The sequence below is a fragment of the Bos grunniens genome, chromosome X, assembly GCF_055505025.1.
Source record: "Bos grunniens cultivar Pamir isolate PY7600 chromosome X, Bosgru_T2T1.0, whole genome shotgun sequence".
Classification (NCBI taxonomy): domain Eukaryota; kingdom Metazoa; phylum Chordata; class Mammalia; order Artiodactyla; family Bovidae; genus Bos; species Bos grunniens.
The window spans coordinates 122,414,604-122,432,884 of record NC_141194.1 but is presented as its reverse complement, the minus strand read 5'-3'; the positions used below and the strand labels follow the sequence as shown (position 1 = coordinate 122,432,884).

General features: G+C 48.4%; 1 protein-coding gene across 3 annotated transcripts in view; it reads right to left on the bottom strand.

Moving 5' to 3' along the window:
* FGF13 (fibroblast growth factor 13) overlaps positions 1-14,865 on the bottom strand; it is a 542,346-nt gene extending 527,481 nt beyond the window's left edge. For all 3 annotated transcript variants that reach the window (XM_086386532.1, XM_086386530.1, XM_086386533.1), the window contains exons 1-2: positions 14,772-14,865; positions 13,866-14,078 (exon numbers count right to left, since the gene is read on the bottom strand). Coding sequence is in view for 2 of the 3 variants with exons in the window: in XM_086386530.1 (XP_086242656.1) it covers positions 13,866-13,914 (49 nt within the window). In the remaining variant the exon portion in view is untranslated. The remainder of the gene's footprint in view (positions 1-13,865; positions 14,079-14,771) is intronic.
* Positions 14,866-18,281: the final 3,416 nt, after the last annotated feature.

The following is an 18,281-nucleotide window of genomic DNA, read 5'->3' as shown; positions in this document are numbered from 1 at the left end:
GCCCCTGTCCATAACTTGCTTTATGGCTTTAGGCAGATCACTGTCTCTCCGTGGGCCCGATTCCCTCTTCTTTGTAATGGGAAGGTTGAACCAAATGGCTATTATGGTCCCTTCCAACCATTATAGGGGCTTCCCAGGTGGCGCGCTAGTGGTAAAGAACCTGCTTGCCAATGCAGGAGACGTAAAGAATGCGAGGTTGATCCCTGGGCTGGGAAGATCCCCCTGGAGACGGAAATGACAACCCACTCCAGTATTCTTGCCTGGAGAATCCCATGGACAGAGGAGCCTGGCGGGCTACAGTCCATAGGGTCGCACAGAGTCGGACACAACTGAAGTGACCTAGCACGCACGCATGCACCAACCATTATAATCTCTCATTAAAAACCTTGGAAGTACGGTGGTGATGGTCACAGAGCAATTTGAATGCACATGATGCCACACAGAACTGTACACTTACAAAAAAAATCACTATTTTCCCACAGTAAAAAAGTAAAAATCAATCAACATTTTCAAAAAGAACCTGGGAAGCTGAAACAGTCACTGTGAGCAGTAACTTATAATGAGAATTGCAGGAAACTCAAATTCTTCAACAAAAGACCTCTAGCCTTGGCTTATTATTTCTTTATTTTTAATCAAGTAATACTTGATCCCTAAAGAAACATTCAGATACACCAGAGATGATGCTATGAAAAGAAAACCTTTTCATAAAACAATAATTCCTTCAATATTGCAATGACCTGCCCACTCACCATTTGAGTCCCATCTGTATATATCAGGCTTTCAGAAACTGAGCTTCATCTCTATTAATATGCTGCCCTGGTCAAAATTTCACTCTCAGTAGAGCAAGTGCTCTCATCTCCTCCAGCCATGCAAATGAAGCAAGTCAACTTCTGGCCCAAAGACAGGAGAACAAGTTTATTGTCTTTTACCTGGATTTTCCAGATCCTAGGAAGATGCCTCCGTACTAAAAATCAACACAAGATTTTTCAAGGTATTCAGTGTTGTCACTTGTCTGGAGACAATGGCCTCAGAAAAGAGGGTGAACTGTCTTACTTCCCTTTCCTCCCTCTCTGTGCCCGCTGCCCTTTAAAGACATGTTCTTTGTTCCATAAATTCAAAGGTTGCTTTTATGTCCAGTGGGGTGGAGGCAAAAAGCTGTGTTTTTTAAAATGGTGAAATCTGTCAAAGTCCCAATGACTCTTGTGATACAAATCGGGTCATTCTATACAGCCTGAACCCCCAATTCCACAGGGGGAATAAAAACTATTTATAACTCAAAGTAAGCAGCAGTAATAGGTCAATGCACTTGATTGGTCATGAACCAGTGACAGTGACACTGCTTGGTACCTGGGGGAGGAGAAGTGGGGTGCATCTAGATCTAGCTTAACTCTCACCCTCCTACTCTACTCCACCTTCTGCCTGATACAGGCAGGAAAATGGCACCAAGAAGGGCAAATTCCTTTGCCCACCTACTCCAGACTGGCAAAGGGTTATCTTAGAAGTCCCACTTCAGGCCCTTATCCCACTATATTAAGACCCACTGAGGTGCAGCCATTAAAAGGGTCAAAGTATTTCAGCCTTGATCTCCACCGTTCTCATGTCCCCAAAGCTCCCTCCAGGCTTTTCCCTCCCTCCCTCTCTGAAAGGGCCCAGTCTTTAAAATTCTAGAGGAGCAAGAGAAAGACTGGAGGCCAGCCTGGCAAAAAGAGAAAAGAGAAGCAAGAATGGAGAAAGGAAACTTCCAAACAGAACATTAGACTATGAAGAGTGAATAGGATAGAGAAAACCAAGGACTCAAGGCACACAGTTCATGGAGGGGACAGAGCTGAGGACAGAGCTCAGGGCTGTTTTTGGAGATACTGACCCCTCTGAGAATCTGCTGAAAACTATGGATGCTACCACCTGAAACATGCACATTTACACACTATTTCCAGGGGTCCTTTGATGTCTCTAGGACAATGCCCCACCAACTTGCCCAATGACAGGAATCACTTAGATGCTTATTTACAATTCACGTTACCAAACCCTCTTCCTAAAGTTGTGGTTCAGCAGGCCAGGGGGGAACAAACCCTACAGGTGACTGTTAACTTCCAGCAACCTTGAGAAACATTGCTCAGGTGCAGTAACCCCTTAATTGGCTGTGCATTAGAATCACTTAAGTTTTATAAACCATATGGGTTCACAAGCCCCATACTTAGATCTACTAAGTCAAATTCTCATGGTGGGGATGTATGCAGTGGGAGGTGTTGCTGACATTCAAGCAGTTTCAAGAACCTCAGCTCTAGTGGTCCCTGGATGAAAGATGAATGAATGACCTATGTCCAACTCCATCCAAGCTTCCTCCTTGGTAGTGTGGATTGGCCAGGGCCCAGATGGCTATGATGGGCACCAGGTCATTTTACACACCGCCAACATCGGACAGTGTTTTGTGCATGAAAAATCCAGTTCCTTTAAAACATCAGCTCCATGAAGGCATGCGTCCATGCTGTCTTAGTCAATGCTTTGCGACCCCATGGACTGTAGCCTGCCAGGCTCCTCTGTCCGTGGGATTTCCCAGGCAAGAATACTGGAGTGCATTGCCATTTCCCTCTCCAAGGGATCTTCCCCACCCAGGAATCGAACCTGCATCTCCTGAATTGCAGGCAGATTCTTTACCACTGTGCCACCTGGGAAGCCCTCCATGAAGGCAGGGGTAATTATCTGTTCTGCTCACTGCTGTCATAGGAGTTTCAACAAGTATCTATTGAGTAAAGTAATGAATTAATTAATACATGAATTAGCACAGTAGGCACTCTGTATACACAGATTCTGCATCTATGAATTCAACCAAATGTGGATCCAAAAAAATTTTTTTTAATTCCAGAAAGTTTCAAAAAGCGAAACTTGAATTTGCCATAGGCCAGCAACTATTTACATAACATTCACACTGTATTTACAACTGTTTACAGGGCATTTACATTTGCATTAGGTATTAGAAGTAATCTAGAGATGAGCTAAAGTATGGGGGATATGCATAGGTTATATTCAAATAAGCTATTATGTAAGAGACTTGATCATCCACAGATTTTGATATCTGGGAGGGTCCAGGAACCCATGGTTCAGGAGCCTAGTAACTATATAACTAAAATCCATTAAATCAGAGTATGACTGTCAGACAGATGTGTGACTCTGCAGATTTGTTTCTATGGCCAACAAGCTCTTTAACAAAAACCCTCTAACTTGAATAATCAATATGAAGATCACTACTATTTTAACAATACTATCAATATCACCACTGACCAAATTCCATGTATGTTTTTCATACATTATCTCATTCTATCTTTAAAATAAGCATATGAGATAAATATAATTATCTCCATTGTAGAGAGGCTTAGAAAGCCTCTTTGCCAAATGTCACATAGCAACTAAGCAGAGGAACATACATGTGAACACAAGTCTCTATAATCCATGCTTTTAACCATGCAGCCACTTTTACATAGAAGATGGCCCACTGGAAATTGGAAGTTATACCCCTAATTAAATTAGCAGTATTAAATCCAGATAGATTGTTGCCGTCATCCTAAGGGCTTCTAATATGGTTTGGAGTTTCAAAGGTACAAAAGCATTTAAAGAAATCTAGGAAGGATGCTGAGCTTGATGGTTAAGTAACACATTCATTCAGTATCTCTTTGGTGACAAAGGCCCTTGAGGAGGTTAAAATCTAGCTGGGGAGATAAAACACCTAAATAGATGAAAAGTTAATCATGAGATTTATCCACGGACACTGCCAAATGGGTAACTGAGAAGTCCAGTGCAGTTCTTTGTAACAAGGGTGGAAGAGATGCTTCCTGGATGATGTGGGTTAAGCTTGGACATAAAGGATCACAAAATGTTGAAATAATAGAGCATTCCAGGTCAGGAAACGGTAAGCAAAAAAAAAAAAAAAAAGGAATGGTAAGAGCTGAAGCAGAAAAGTCAGTTTGAAGACAATCTATAAGTAATATATAATGTCCATTTTCATTATTTCATTATGATCATTATATACATCCATTGTAGAGAAAATAGAAGACACAAATATACATACACATCCTCTATACATCTTCTATAAGCCAATCACCCCAAGATTCCTTTTGATATATATTCTTTCAGGATGTATTCTAAGCATAATTGTGTTTGCGTTTATTTAGACATATACGTATTTGTCTACATGCGTTTAATTTTATATTTATAGATTTATACATGCATATGTGTGCATGCTAGATTACTTCAGTCCTGACCATCTCTTTGTGACCTTACGGACTGTAGCCCGCCAGGCTTCCTCTGTCCGTGGGATTCTCCAGGCAAGAATACTGGAGTGGGTTACCATGCCCTCCTCCAGGGGATCTCCTAGACCCAGGGATTGAACCTGGGTCTCCTGCATTGCAGGCCAATTGCTTACCATCCGAGCCACCGGGGAAGCCCTATACATGCATATATGTATCTTTAAAAGTGCACCCAAACACGAATGATGTTTGTAGAGGAGCCCAGTGAGAAAGATCTTAAGGCAGTAGAGAAAAACTTTTCACAACCACAGGGACAAAATCACCATCTTTCCTTTGTCACCCCCAAATCCACAACCACTGCACACACCAAAAATGATACTATGGAAGATTATTTAATGACATCGGAAAACATTCTAACAGGGTGTTGAAGTTAAAAAAAAAAAAAAGCATGTGATAGTATTTACTATGTGATCCCACACATATACTTAAAGATGAAATCAGAGAAATAAGACTGGAAGGAAAAATCTCAAAAAGAACCTAGGAGTGCAACCTTTGGGGGGATATTTTCTTCTCTATGCTTTTATGATTTTCCGAATCACATGCATTATTCTGTAATCTGAAAAGAACCAACGCAACGGAAACATAAACCATATAAAAGCAAACTCGACATGGTCCAGGGCGTTCTGTTCAAGACGCAGCCTAGGTTTTTCTGAACAGCTGAAACCGAATTAGCATTGACCAGAAGACAGAGGAAGCAAAGCCCTTGTGTTGGGCCAAGTCCAGACTTCCAGGCTTGGACGGGTATCCGCCTTTGAGGGGCACAGCCGGTAGGTCAGGTACAGGCAGAGCAAGGAACCCCCTCGATGGTTGGGGGCGGGACCTTCTTCCTCCGGCCCCTCCCGCCCGCCTCCCATCAGCTGCACAGAACCCGCGGTTTAGACCTCCAGGCCCAGGGCCGCCCGCCCCCTTCGCCCGGCGCTCAGCCGCCCGCCCCGCCGGCCCTGGCGCCCAGCCCCGGCGGCGCTCGCGGGGTGGTGTCCCCACGCGAGCACCCGGGGCCGGTGGGCGCAGCCCTCCGCTGCCCGCCGCCGCTGTCGGCCGCAGAGCAGTTACAAAACTGCAGTTACAAAACATGCCGGGCGCCGAGCACTTTTTCTTCGCCAAGTTTTCACTTTCGGTGACACAACTTTTCCGTGTTTCTTTTTTCGGCAGCTGCCGCATCACGAGGTTCATGAGCACACAGGTTGGTAATAAACCCGCCGGTCGGATCCGCGGCGACCGAGGGTCGCCGGTTCACCGGGCCGTTCGGCGCTCGCCTCAAAGTCGGGTCCCAGCCAGTAGGAAAACCAACGCTCCCGGGAGCGAGAGCCGCGAGGAGAGCCGGCCCCGTTTCCAGGAGAACGGTTCACATTGTTTCCCAGGCTCCAAAAACCACGCGCAAATCCGAGAGCTCTTGTATAAGTCTTAACGTTCAATAACCACCCCCCCACACACCCCGCCCCGCAACAGGGGGAGAGGCGAGCTCACGCACGGAGAATCAAAGGCAAAAGAAGCAGGTCAATTCACAATACTTTCAAAGTCGTGGTTGAAAGAAGACTCTGAAAATATCCATAGGCATATTCAAGAACTGCGCTCAGCCTGCCTTCTTTAGGTTGTTTACTTCTACTTTTAACAGCAGGATAAATATTTTAAGAACTCGATCTGTTTACTAACCCCCAGCGCAAGAGCAGAAGAAATGCTACCTCCGTAATTTTGAGGGATTTTCTTTTTTTAAAAACTGGGTGTCACGTTTGTTATTAAACTTACCTATAACCTTGCAATAGACTCATCACTGTTAATTACGGCTGTTAAAACATAGGTTCTGCAGCACAAGAGAAACATTACATGAGTCCTAACTTGGAGAACTATAATTAATATGCTCGTTCAAGGCGTGCATCTCTGTTAACAAGATATATTTTTGGAAGTATTCTCTAACTAAAGGCAACATAAACAGATAAGAAATAAAGCTCGCACTTTATTTTTCCATTTAAAATGAGTTACATAATAAGTAATGAAAAGCTTCTTCCATGAAGCAACTCTTTGAGGGGGGTAAGGATTTCTTTAATTGAAGTTAATATAGCTATTACAGGAGAAAATCCAGACAGTTAATGAAAACCACTGACGTCTGTTCACAAGAAAAGGAGTGGGGGTGTGCAGAAAAGGGAGGGGGAGGAGGCAGAGAGAGAAAGGGAGGAGGGGGTGGGGTTGAGAGAGAAAGAGAAGGGAAATGAGACAGATGATTCTGATGGGAAAAACAAATAAATAATTAGGACTTTTACCCAGTCCTGAATTACGAGTAAGAGTAGCCTTAGAACACAGGTGAAATAAGCTCTCAGACACAGTTCTAAGGGGGAAAAAAAACACCATTATTTTCAAACTGACAGATGCTTAGATCTTGAAAAATAAGAGTCATGGCCAACTGAGGGGAGCTGCACTTCAGAAATTACAAGTCAGAATGCCCAAGGCCAAGGAGGAAGGAAAAGGGCACAAGGGTACCCCTAAGGCTTAAGGTAGGACTAGGTTTCTCTCAGTACAGTGCCTGGGATGGATAAGTCACTCAAGAAATCTGTTCAGAAATTTCTTTGGGTGCACAAAGACCACAGCCCTGTAGCAATCGTGCCAGTATAGGCAAACTCTTCCTAGTCATGTCTGTGTTGATAGTTGGCAAGTAATTTTGTCCCTGTGCAAACCTGGATTAGAAAAGAATCAACTGTGTTGCCTAGAAAGGCAGTGTTATGTATATCAATCCTGGATAGCTTGAACGATTTCATGTCAATCCCTGGCATATGGTCAGTGCTCAAAAAAACTATTGTTACCGAATGCCAAGTTCGTGTGCCCAACGTTGGAGTCTGAAGCAGAGAATCCCAAACTCCCCAAAGGGTTTCAGCTAAGCATCCTTAAAGCCCAGGTGAGGGTGGGTTGGGGGAGGTGATCAGCTCTAGCATAATTCTCTTGGTGGTGAGGTAACAGGGCGATTAACTTTATCAGTCCTTAGGTGCCAAAGGTCTGGGGGGTACTTGCACCTGATCATCAAGTAGTTAACTTCTTCCATTTGGTGGTGGGTTTTAGCATCTGAAAAATTCAGGAAATATGCATGAGATACTATTATCTGGGTACTTCAGAGAGGAACTACCACAGAGGCTATGGGGGAGGGGTCTGTCAGGGGCAGACCCCACAGGGTCCTGCTCCTGTTACATTGTATTTTAAGACCCCAACCAAAATAACTTCTCCATCCTGTGTAGATGTCAAAAACTCACCCATTGACATTAATTCCTTGGTGTTAAGAGGCACTGCCTCTGGCAATCCTTTGTTCAGTGCCAGGTACTGTGCCAGTAATTTGGGTCCCACTAGCTGTGTGAGCTCACACAAGCTACATGATCTCCCTAAACTTCAATTTTCTCATCTCTAACATCTATAAATACTATTTGCCACTTCATTTGACTGCCATGAGAATTAAATTATATATATATATATATATATATAATATAAATCATGCAAGCCTAGTAAATAGTAAATGGTCCATAATTCAGAAGCTACTGTAATGGTAATGATAATAACTACGATCATTATTATTAAATGATGAATAGACACCCAGGCTTAAATGAATTTCCTACCTTGCCTAGATCATTCAACAAATACTCCTTTTGGGCCAGGTAAGGACAAGACCCTGTTCTAGGGTGGGGGTCTTCCAAGAAACCAGAGGACAAGACAAGGAGAAGGGGTGTCAACCGGGACAGGAAGCCCACTGCCTGGAGAGGTTTCTAGGTCTCAGGAACCACAAGTGGCATTCTGTGAGATCAATAAAGGGAAAACTAAAAGGTGATGACAGAAATCAAAATAGTAGTTGCCTTCTAAGGGGGAATGATTAGAAAGGAACACAAGAAAACTTTCTGGGGTGATGAAAATATTCTATTATGTGGGTGTAATCATTTGTCAAAATCTATTGAGATGTACACTTAAGATCTGTACATGTTATTGTATATAATCTTTAATTACACAAAAGGAAATTGGGTTCATACCATTTTTTAAAAATAACTCTTTTATACTTTGGCCTCTGACCAGGCCTGCCTTTTACCAGAAGATTTTTTTTTTCTTTCTTCTCAGACCCCACTGACAGGGTCCAGAAAGGACAGACATATATACCTGAGAATGCCTCTGGGCAATAGTGATTGTCCAGAACAAATCTTAAGTCTCTGCAGAAGGCTGTGAGCAGTCAGGTCAAGCAAACGCCTCAGCTCAGTCCAGCCCTGATGCACCCCCTAGACTGTCCACCTAAACCTTACACCCACAGAAGCCAAGGGTGCTGCCAGGGTTTTAAAGACTCAGCATGGACACCTACTACCCTCTGCCCACTGCCTGTGGGGACGGTCATTAGCCAGTGACACTAATACTATTTCCATTTGAAAAGCAATGCGAAAAGTAATTTACAAGGGCAGAGGCATGAGTAGGGCCTGAGAACTGTCTGACAGTAAACTCAACCTACAGTAATTGTAATTTAGGCTTAATGTTTATTACAAACTCAGATCCCTAATAAAACAGCCCTTCACATTTCCGTCGTGCCCCAAGAATCAAGAACATCTCTATTTTCTAATATAAAAGCCTCATCTTTAGGATTAATATCCTGGAAAACAGGGCTTTAGAGAAAAACAAATGGCCATCCAATTAGAAATTAGAACTGCAGGCTGGAGTGGGGGTCAGAATGATTACTATATAGTATTTCACTTTCTTTAGGAAATTAGTGCCATTTACCCAGAAATCCACACCCCTAAGAAATGTTTCATCAGGATATGGCATTCAACAAAGTGACGAAGTGCCATGTTTAAAAATGTCAGAATTCTGATTCAAATAAGTTCATAGAACTGGTCTATCACAGATAAGCTACCTGTTGAGCTGGTGAGGACCAACTAGATTAAACCACACTGCATAGGATGATGAGCCTAAAGTCCGCTCCTCAGCCTGGGCAACAAATCTACTGTGAATGTGTTTTCTGGATGCTTCTGGATAGGGAAACATAAACCGGTGACTAGACACAGTGATTTCTGCAGACGTTTGTCTTCTCTACTAATGGCTAAGAGTATACTTATGTGCCTAATCTTCACCTTCCAAAGATCATGTTAAGCTTAGCAAGGTAATAAACATGGAGGATCCCCTTCACTCGCCACACTTTAATTCATGGGAGGTTTTCTCCCCCTCCTTGAATTGTTTAATCTTGGCAATTATCTTCTATTCCTTTCAAATTCTCAACTCCAAAAATACGAGCCATAATGAAGCAGACACTAGAAAGCCCTTTTATTGGATATATTCGAGGAGCTGCAACACATTCTGGTTGTTCTATGTTGATTGTAATTCCCAGAATGAGTAGTTGATTTGAACATAAAATAGCACAGCTGCAAAAAGACCTGGAATGTTAACAGTTTTGTCTCCCTAGTGACTGCCTCACACACAGATCAGCTCTCCAGCTTACCACCCAGACCCTGATTCCAGTTCTCTCACCAGCTCTGGTCCAGTGCTCAGGGCCACTCTACATGGCCCAGCACTAGGCGTGGATCTCAACCCTACAGCTCACTTTCTGCTTCTCATTACTCAGGCAACATGCTTTCCCACTCTAACCTCCCTCACATTGCCAGCCCGAGGATGCATCTGAACCCTCTGAAAGGACTTGAACTGTACTGGAAAGAGACTTAGAGGAAGCAGAACTAAGAGAGAAGATACAGCACCCCCAACCCATATCCCCCTCCTGCTCTAGCCTGTGGGTTAAGAAGAGGCACAGCACTGGAAATAAGAATGAAGAGGATCTAGTTCACTTATCTCTTGCACCTATCCCCAGGAACATACTAACAATTCTGATCAGAGATCTCCCTGGTCACAACCCCTCACTGAAGCTGTCATTACCATCTTAGACACAGGAAACGACCTGGGGCTGATGACCCTCAAACCACACTGGTCCACAGTGACTGATTCACCAGGTGAAAAAAGAAGTCCCTTCATGAGTAATAGGGAGGTTATGATTGCTAGTTTTTAATAAGAGGTCACCAGCATCATGATTTCTTATGGGTGAAATACCTCTCAACAGCTGGTTGGCCTGGCCCAAGCCCAAGAAAGACACTTGACGGAAGAAATCGCAGTAATCCACCAAGACCAAGATGAGCTTTAGGAATGGCCTTCAGAGTTCAAGATGTGAGATGCTGGCTGCCTGACTGCAATGGCCTTTCTTAGGTAAGGTTGGAAGGGCTACTGGAAAAGGCCAGGAAGTGAGCTGAAAATGAGCTGTCCCTGTGAATGCATGTGGGCACCATAATCTGAGAGCAACAGCTGTGCAAGTGGCTGGCCTCTCGGACTATGCTTGGAATTGTCCCGCACTGCCCAGCAGCCAGTAGGAACCCAGCCTGATGTGAGTGCTGGCCGTCTCAGCCAACCCACAACCCACAGCCCACATGGCCTTGAAACTTGTCTAGAAATGATGGCTCTCTGGCTAAGCACAAGGGAAGGGGTTGCTGACAAAACACAGACAAAGCCAACTAAACCCAAACTCCAAGTACAAACCAAATGACAGTTTCAGTGGTTTTGGCCACATCTTATAGCACGCGGGATCTTAGCTCCCAGACTGGGGATTGAACTCATGCTTCCACTCTCATGCCCCCTACGGTGGAAGGGTGAAGTCTTAACCACTGGACCACCAGGGATGGCCCAAACCAAATAACAGTTTTGAAATCCACAACTGGCTAGCACTTTCACTCAATCCACAAATGATCTGCATTTATCTGTTAGAGGCCACACATTTTCCAAAAGCCACAGGAACACGGTTGCCATAAACCAGACACAGCCTTCCCTGAGTACTTTTCCAACAGAGAACTGCTGAAAAGATCTTATGTGACAAGGTAGAGAAGAGTGAATCAAAGCTAAGCAAGTATGTACTTAAACAAATGTTATGCTTTCTTTTTCCCTGAAACAGAACTAGGTCCTCCTGTTCAGGAGCTGAATGCCCCAGACTATATATTCATCTGCCAATTTAAAAGTTTGTGCAAAGCCTAAATAAATACACAAAAGATGATTTGCTGCACAAGAGGCCATTTTAATACTTTCAAATGCAATCAAGATTCCCCTCCTACCTCCAAGAGTCTATCTTGTCTGCCTACCTTACTGAAAAAGGTTACAGAAAAGATCACTGTCCATCACTGGTGTTAACCTCAGTGAGTTGAAAAACATCATTTAAAAAGACAAAGAGCAATTTAGATGCTCTGAAAGCCACATTTCATTAAGGAGCACAAAATAACTTACTAATTATCTACTACCTATGTTTTAAAAAGTCTAGAAACTCTGTTCACAGTCATAAGAGTCCCATCTCCTTGGGGAAGTAAACTCTCTTCTTAAAAGTTGTCTTGTAAAATTACACTAATTTATTCTAATTACAGCCATAATTCCAAATGCTAATTACACAGTTCCTACAGAGAGGTATTCCGTTTCAAGTGAATCAACATAAGAAAATGTTATGACATATGCCTAGTAAAAATTTTCATTATTGGGTTACAGAAACTTGGGCCAATAATGTTTCCAGACTTGTTACTCCCCTTCTGGACAGTTACAAATTATATTCCTAGAGCAGCATCTCATTTTCTGTGAATGAATTTGGTTTCAGGATGCCCAAAGGTAGCCTGAAATAAGCCTTAGGTAATCACCTGATGGAAATCAAGGACCAAAGTTCAGAAACAAACTTGAAATACACCCAGATGCAGAAGAGGAATCCCTTGCCTAAGTCATTTTGGTGGTACCATCTTCAATTGCATTTACTTTTCCGGGCCCCTCGAGGGCAAACAAAACAGTCTAACGACCCTGAAGTCACTTTCTCTTATCACACGAATACCTGTTTAAAACGCACAACAATGAGTAAAGCTCTGGAAAAGTGTAGCAGGAGTTCTACTTTCTGGGTGACCGGTTCAATTAATCTGTGCGCTTCAAACAGCCAGCGGGCATCAGTAGGTCCGAAGGGGGTGACCTCGAGCCTTGAGGCAGGCCGATGGCAACACTGACCCTTAGCACCACGGATCTAAACCTCCCCACCTCAAACTTCTAGAGCCTCTCGTCGACGCTTTGCCTAGTTGGGAGAAGCGGCTCCATTTAGAAACAAGGGATAAAGGCCCTGAGCTGAAGACTTTGACAACTTTCCGCGGGGGAGGGCTGACGCTGCCCTAGAATCTCCCCGGAAAGAAAGCTCCGGAGAGATGGGGAGAGGCGAGAAGGAGGAGAAGAGAAAAAGGAAGAAGGGAAGGAGTGGGAGGGAAGGGAGCCCCAGGGCTCCAGGAGGAATCGGGGCCCGTGAACAAAGGCTGGGGCTCCCCCCGCGGCAGCCCCAACTTCTGCAGCCGCGTGGACCCGGCGTGGGTCGCTGCGGCTCGGCGAGCCTGGGGCCCTCGGGCCGGTCCAGCCCACTCCGGCGTCCGCTCCGGGGCCCTTCCGGACACTTGCACCTCAGGCACCTGCCGTTCCCCACGGCTCTACCACACCCCACCCCACCCCCCTCTCTGTGCCCCTCTCCGCACCCGGGGCTTCCAGGATGCTGTCTCGGGTTTACAATCGGGAGCTAAGCTGGGCCCTTAGCAAGGCCACGGCTAGGACGGGTGGGAGTTCGGGCGGACGCCCCTTCCTGCTCCTGAGTTCTCCCCGGCCTGCGCCCTGTTCTGCTGCGCCTCCCCAGCCCGCCGGTGGGAGGCCCCAGGCCGAGAAGCGCTCTCGTGGCGGGGGGGGGCGGGGACCGGCGGCCGGGCGCCGCGGGCCAGGTGGTTGAACACCCCCCAGAGTGGAGGGACGGAGCTCTCCCCTCCCGCGGAGGCCCGCTCCCACCGGGCACTAGTGGCCGAGGGACCAGAGCCTTTGTTCTCTCGGGGCTCGGCGAGGCGGCGCTGCCGAGGCGCAGCGCGGGCGGCGCCGGGGCACCGGGATTGCTCACTTTTGCACGCGGCGTAGGGAAGGTGACAAGCTCCTGCCTTCTGGGGAGGGGACGGGGAGAGTTGGGGAGCAGGGGGCGTGAGGGGAAAAGGAGCGTGGGGGGAAGGGGGTGCGTGTCGCGGCCAGGCTCTTTGTTTGCATTGGGGGCGGGGAGGGGGGGGCGGAAAGGTGGATCGGAGCACCGGTTCTAAGAGTGGGGCAGATTCCTTCCTGAGTATGTCACCGTGTGGCACCCGCGCAGCACACAGATGCACACTCGCGCACACGCAACACACAGGCACTCGCACCGAGAGGCGGCCGGCCGGTGGCAGGCAGCGCTGTTCCCGGCGCTCCGGGCTGCAGCAGCTCCGTCTGCCCGCAGCGCCACCCCGGTGCGTCCGGAGGGGGGAGTGAAGAGGCTGCTGGCACTCGCGGGGCGACAATCCCACGAAGAAGGAGGGAAAGTGGTGCAAATTCAGAGCCCCCCACCCCCACCCCAGCGGCCCGGGCCCCCTCCCGCCCCTTTCTCGCCCGGGGTCGCAGAGGTCACCAGCAGCTTAGGCTCTGGGAGGGAGGCCGGGAGCCGCCGGAGGGCGGCGCGCACGCGAGCGGGCGAGGGAAACCAAGGGAAGGGAAGCAGGCGGACTCGGCGGGCGGGCTTACCCTTAGAAGCATCTTTCTCCTCTTTGGGCTTGGTCACCTTTCCACTCATAGATCCCAGCTTGCTTGACAGGGTTCGGCCAGGAGACGGAAGTCCTCGCCGAGCGGGCCGGACTTGGGACAGTGCTTAGGGCGGCAAGTCGCGACCGCAAGCTCCCCTCGGTGTGGCTCCGGGCGGAATCCGCTGTTCCCCAGCTCTGCCACCGCCGCCTCTGCCTACGAGAGAGCGGGGAGGAAAGGAGAGGGGTGAAGGAGGAGCCGCCGCCGCCGCCGCCGCCGCCACCGCGAGCCCGAGCGGCCGGCCGCGGGAGGAGCCGCGCGCCTGGCTCCAGAAGTGCAGAGACAAAGCGGCGCGGCGCTCCCCCCGCGCCCCGCGCCCGCCACTCCTGCCCACCCGCCCGCCCGCGGAGAGCCGCGCTCGCCACCCCCGGGGCCGTCGAGACGTGCGGCCGGGACTCCCCGGCTCGGCCGCCGCGGGCCTCCCTGGGCTCCGCGCCGGCCGCTCGCCGGGCCAGCGCGGGCCTCCCGGGGAGTTGCCTGGGGGTGGGCTACCCGCGCGCCAGCGGGCCGCTTCCCCTACTCTCCCCATATGCTGCGGGCCGCCAACTCCATCAAAATAAAACCCCGAGGAAGGTTAAAAAAAAAAAAAAACCACATCAAAACAAAGACGAAAATATTCACTTAAAAATAACGAGGCTCCCCGAAAGGGAAATGTTTGAACATGTGATGAGCAACGTGTGAGCCTGTTACACCGCAGAGCCGCGCAGCTCTTCGCCCGCGGACAATCGAGAAAGGGAGGGTCGTCGCCTGTCTCTTTTTGTTGAACCAACGTTCCAGGTTCCTATGATTTTGCCAAAAGGGGGTCCCGAGTTGCTGGCGGGCAGAGGAGCGGGATGCGACGGCCCTTACCTGCTCTCTCTCTCCCTACACCCACACCCCCTAGGAGCTCGCCCGCTCCCTCGCTCGCGCTCTGCTTCCAAAGAACTCTCGGTCCCGGAGAGCCGAGAATCGGCGCGGCAGCGCCTTCTATATAGACCACAAGGTACGGGCTCGCGGGGGGCGGGGGCCGGTGAGGGCGGGGCCGGCACAAAGCCGCCGGCGGGCTGTAGTAAAAGGATAGCTCGGCAGGGGCGCGCCGACGTCAGCCGCGGGGTGGCCAAAGCCCCGCGAGGCCAGCGGAGCGCCGGCAAGCGTGTCGGCCGGGCGTCCTCCGGCCCCTTCGGAGCGGGCAGGACCCGCGGGCGCCGCCAGGGCGGACTCGCACTGTCGGCCGCCGAGATCGAAGCCCGGGGCCCCCCGTCCCCCACCTACCCCGTCCCCCGTTACCCTCCACCCTCTGATCTGGGCGCCCGCCTTCCCCGCAGCGCTGCCGGGGCCCGCGCTGGTCACCACCTACACTTTGGGGACTCCGCTGTTGGCAAGTGCCTGCACCGAGCGATGGAATCTCAGTTCGGGAGTCGGCGACTCCTCGCCTCCGGCCAGTTGCCCAAGTTGAGCCAGCTGGACTCTCCGTGAAGAGGGCGCGCTAGGATCTGGGTGTCAGTAGGGCAGAGAGTGAAACTGACAGCGGCCGCGGCCGCCTCCCACCCCCACCCCCCGCACACAGGCCCCTCCTCCTAGGGCTGGGCGCTCTGGTTGGCAACCTAAGCGCAGAGTGCCCACCACGCGGAATGGCCAACCCCGGATAAACCGAGTGAGGTGGGACTGGGGGCCGGTGCTGGAGAGGGATTAGCAGATCGGCCTGTCGCCTGGAGCACGCTAGTGACCAAAGAGGGACGGTCCATGAAGATCTGAACTAAAGGGAAACAGCAAAAATTGTACAAGAGAGGGGTGATGGGGAAGATGAGAGAGCCAGGAATAGGGAAGGGGGACAGGGTAGCCCTGGGACATCCTGGGAAACCCTTTGCGCACGATGGCTCTGTTCTCGGCACGTGGATACCCGGAAGGGCATGGGACCGGGGTGGCCGCTGGCAGGACTTGGTCCTCAGAGCGGTCCATTAATCAGACCATAGGCTCCAGCCTGGCGGCAGAGACGCGGCAGCGACTACCATACAGAAAATCCGTTTCCCCTCGTCCCATCCAACTCCACCCGCTCCTTAATTCGGTTTCGTTAATGTCATTAAACCAGGCGAAGAAATTATATAGATGGATTAGTCTTACTGAATCCCAGGCGGTAACTCAATTACGAGAGCCTGCTGTGTCTTTCAAGACCAGGAGAGTGGGTTGCCCCTGCCTCCAGCCCCGGGTCTAAAGGTCGGCAAGCCTCTAAATTCAATTTGCAGCTTCTGTCCTTGGTCTGGAAGGAACTCCAGGCCTATTTTTCTTGTAAATAATATCTAATAATCTGGAAGTTGATGACACAATGTGATTATCCAACCCAAGTTTAGATCATTAATATCAGTACTCTGGGAAAGAAGGAATTTCTCTTCAACTGACCGGAATTCAAAAGGGATGGAAACCTGGGTGAATTTAGAAGAAAGATGAAGGAGAGAGGGGTTGAGTCTTCAGTTTACACCCAATAATAGTCAGTTACTATGGATTTAGTAACTACCCTGTGCCAGGCAGCGGGCTAAATGCTTTACATCATTATCTTATTTCATCTTCACAACAAGCCTAGGAAGTGTTATTTCCATTTTACAAATGAGGAAACTGAGGCTCAGAGAGGTTAAGTAACTTTCTCAGAGGTCACACCTCCTAGTGGTGGAGCCTGGATAAAAAACTAGGAGAGCAAATAGGAAACCAGGTGGGTCTCTGTCTTTTCTGTGCTCTTCTATTAGACAACACGGTATCTCAACACTCCTATCAGCATCTTAAAAGGAGGGGAGGAAGCAGATTTTCACTGAAATCTGCCAAGCATGAAACCCCTCAGTCTTTTCAAACTCCCTTAACTCAGCATGTTCAACACACACACACACACATACACACACACACACACACACACACACACACACTCTTCTTTTGTGTGCATGTAACATTTACTTTGTCTACATAACTCCAGTAAGCAACAAGACCCTCTTTGGGGAAAAGGGTCAGTCTCTGTCCCGGGGGTTATTAAGCATGGTGTGCATCCTGAGTATCTAAGCTTTCCTGACACACTAAAATTTCCAGAAAGTTCTCTGCACAGAGAAGACTCCCCCACCCCCAAGCCCTATTACCAATGACACCTCTGGCACAGGTAACTTCAAGCTGGAAGCCAGATATCACCCTGTTCCTTGAAGGACAATAATAGTTAACATATGACTAAACCTAGGTGTGGAGAAGGAAATGGCAACCCACTCCAGTATTCTTGCCTAGAGAATCCTGTGGACAGAGAAGCCTGGTGGGCTGCTGTCCATAGGGTCGTACAGAGTTAAACACGACTGAAGCGACTTAGCATGCATGCATGCATTGGGGAAGGAAATGGCAACCCACTCCAGTGTTCTTGCATGGAGAATCCCAGGGACAGAGGAGCCTGGTGGGCTCCCGTCTGTGGGGTTGCACGGAGTTGGACACTACTGAAGCGACTTAGTAGCAGTAGTAAACCTAGGTGAGTTTATATGATTGTGGTGAATTGAAGAGACATCTGCTTGGGAGCATGAGTGGAGTCTGCCTGTCTATGCAAACAGACCAAAAAAAAAGTGTGTTTCTTCACTCCAAACCACTCTGCAAAAGAAATAATCAGAAGATAAAGAAACTAGACATTTCATGAAAGAACAATACAGTGATGTGTGTTCATTTGGGGGCAAATCAATGACATCATAAAGATATTCATGCGAGAGACCAAGGATCATGAATATTTAAGGACCAGGGCAAGTTATCTCCTCTAAATAAAGCTTCTGGAGATTCTGCTAGGGAGGTCACAGAAGCCTCTTCTGTGAAAGGCATGGAGGCTTTCCCTTTTTCCAAGCCCCGTGAGATGTTTCATATGAACAAAATGGTAGTGGCTCAGAAAAATCCATACTGCTGTGTCCAGCCCCCAAGCTCCTTGGTAATTTGGGATGATCTGCTGCAGGAAGATCTGACATCCACATGAGGGGATTCAGTTGTTGTTCAGTCGCTCAGTCATGTTCAACTCTTTGTGACCCAATGGACTGCAACACACCAGGCTTTCCTGTCCTTCACCATCTCCTGGAGATTGCTCAAATTCATGTCCATTGAGTAGGTGATGCTATCAGAGGGCATTCAGAGGGTGGTCTTTTCCCCACCACCAAATAGACACTAGTGTTAAAGCATCTCAATGAAACCTGGGCTTAGTTTGTAGCACTTCTTTGCCCCTCCCAGATCCTTCTGCCCTGTTCTCCTGGGGTGAAAGTTCTTTCACTTTCAGTCTAGCAGTTGGCGCTATCTGATCCCTTCATTTCTCCTGACTTGTCACCACAGTAAAATGGTCCCTTCTGTCCTCTGCCCCTCCTATGAGAGAGAATTCTATACATTTAATAC